We start from the raw sequence: 2145 nt of genomic DNA on the forward strand, positions 1-2145 counted from the left end.
TAAATATTTATCGTTTCTCTTTTCTAAAAAATAACTTTAATTAAATTTATATTAAAAAATATTAATATTTATGACATATAATTAGTATCATTATATATATATATATAGTTTTTTAACGAATTTATTTCGATACATAAATGTTATACATATTTTTTATAAATTGTGTCAAATTTATTGGCACGTAAACCATGGGACAGAGGGAATGTGTATTTATCGCTCAAGCTCTAAACATTTCGAATGGGACAATCTTCACTCCTGTCCATATATGCAAAACAATGGAATTTTAAACTTTAAAAAAAACAGCAAACGCTGCACTCTGCCAAGTGCCATGCCTTTTGGAAACTGGGAGTGCACGAAACGAATGGAAAAAGGAAACGATTTTTTTTTAAAAAAAAAAAAAACAGGTCAACGGCTCTGAGCTGTGGACTCTCGAGTCTCGAGCAGTTCGATTTACGTAACCCGGCCCACGAACCCATCTTAATAACGGCCCTCCAAAACCCCAATTCCCCCGTCCAGCGGAGGCTCATCCGTATCCGACCATCTCCGGCCGCCGCTCCCTCCGGACCCTCCGGCGACATGGGCACCGTCACTGCCGCAGGTAAATCCCGCCCTCTCCCTCACCCTCACCCTCCGCAAGCTCGATCTCCCGTGCTGGGCTTATCTCCAACCCCTCCTCTCTCCCCCCGCAGATCCGCACCCGTCCTTCCTCGCCGATAAGGACGCCAAGGTCTTCGTCGCCGGCCACCGGGGCCTGGTCGGGTCCGCCATCGTGCGCCGCCTCCTCTCGCTCGGCTTCACCTCCGTCGTCGTCCGCACCCACGCCGAGCTCGACCTCACCCGCCAGGCCGACGTCGAGGCCTTCTTCGCCGCCGAGCGCCCGCGCTACGTGGTCCTCGCGGCCGCCAAGGTCGGCGGCATCCACGCCAACTCCACCTACCCCGCCGACTTCATCGCCGCCAACCTCCAGATCCAGACCAACGTCGTGGACGCCGCGCTGCGCTGCGTTTCCGTCCGCAAGCTCCTCTTCCTCGGCTCCTCCTGCATCTACCCAAAGTTCGCGCCGCAGCCCATCACGGAGGGCGCGCTCCTCTCCGGCCCGCTCGAGCCCACCAACGAGTGGTACGCCGTCGCCAAGATCGCCGGCATCAAGATGTGCCAGGCCTACCGCATCCAGCACGGCCTCGACGCCGTCTCCGCCATGCCCACCAACCTCTACGGCCCGCACGACAACTTCCACCCCGAGAACTCGCACGTCCTGCCCGCGCTCATCCGTCGCTTCCACGAGGCCAAGGCCACCAACGCCCCTGAGGTCGTCGTCTGGGGATCAGGCTCGCCGCTGCGCGAGTTCCTCCACGTCGATGACCTCGCGGACGGCGTCATCTTCTTGATGGAACACTACTCCGGCCTGGAGCATGTCAATGTGGGGAGTGGGAGTGAGGTCACCATCAAAGAGCTCGCCGAGCTAGTCAAGGAGGTGGTCGGCTTCCAGGGGAACCTTGTGTGGGACTCCAGCAAGCCGGACGGCACACCCAGGAAGCTCATGGATAGCTCCAAGATACAGGGGATGGGGTGGAAGCCCAAGATCGCCCTCAAGGAAGGCCTCATCGAAACCTACAAATGGTACGTCGAGAATGTCATCTCGAACAAGAAGTAGAGCCATGACATGCCAGCGGTGCTGGCTTGTTCTCCATTGCTATTTCCACAAGTTGGTATCGTGATCTGTAGTGTTTCTATGGTGGTTGAATATCTGATCATACGGTTGTCAGTTATAAGTTAACCCACATAGAAGAGGCTTGTTATGTGTTGTGTTGCCTGAATAATCTGTGGGTCGAGTACTCGAGTTAGTATACTGCTACAAGCATAATTGTTCTGGAACACTTTTTATTCAATAGAGAAAGTTTATTGACCAAAATGATGATGGATTGATGTTCTTGGCCTAGAAACAACTGCTTGCTGAGCAAGCTCTGTTAAATTTCTAAGATATCACGATGTGTTCAGAAACATTCATTACTTCATATCCTTTAGTTTGTACTCTACTGATCACATTGAGGAACTTCTGATCAAAGAAGATGTTGCTTACAACTGATTTTAGTGCTATGATTTGGAAAATGACCTGTGCCAAGAGTTCAAAAATTAAGTTCAGTA

General features: G+C 51.4%; 1 protein-coding gene across 1 annotated transcript; it reads left to right on the plus strand.

Moving 5' to 3' along the window:
• On the plus strand, positions 472-1918 carry LOC8058438 (probable GDP-L-fucose synthase 1). The gene is made up of 2 exons (XM_002437335.2): positions 472-598; positions 690-1918. Exons 1-2 carry the CDS (start codon positions 577-579, stop codon positions 1652-1654), a joined length of 987 nt encoding a protein of 328 aa, XP_002437380.1. The 5' UTR covers positions 472-576; the 3' UTR covers positions 1655-1918.

This window comes from Sorghum bicolor, chromosome 10 (genome assembly GCF_000003195.3).
Source record: "Sorghum bicolor cultivar BTx623 chromosome 10, Sorghum_bicolor_NCBIv3, whole genome shotgun sequence".
Classification (NCBI taxonomy): Eukaryota; Viridiplantae; Streptophyta; class Magnoliopsida; order Poales; family Poaceae; genus Sorghum; species Sorghum bicolor.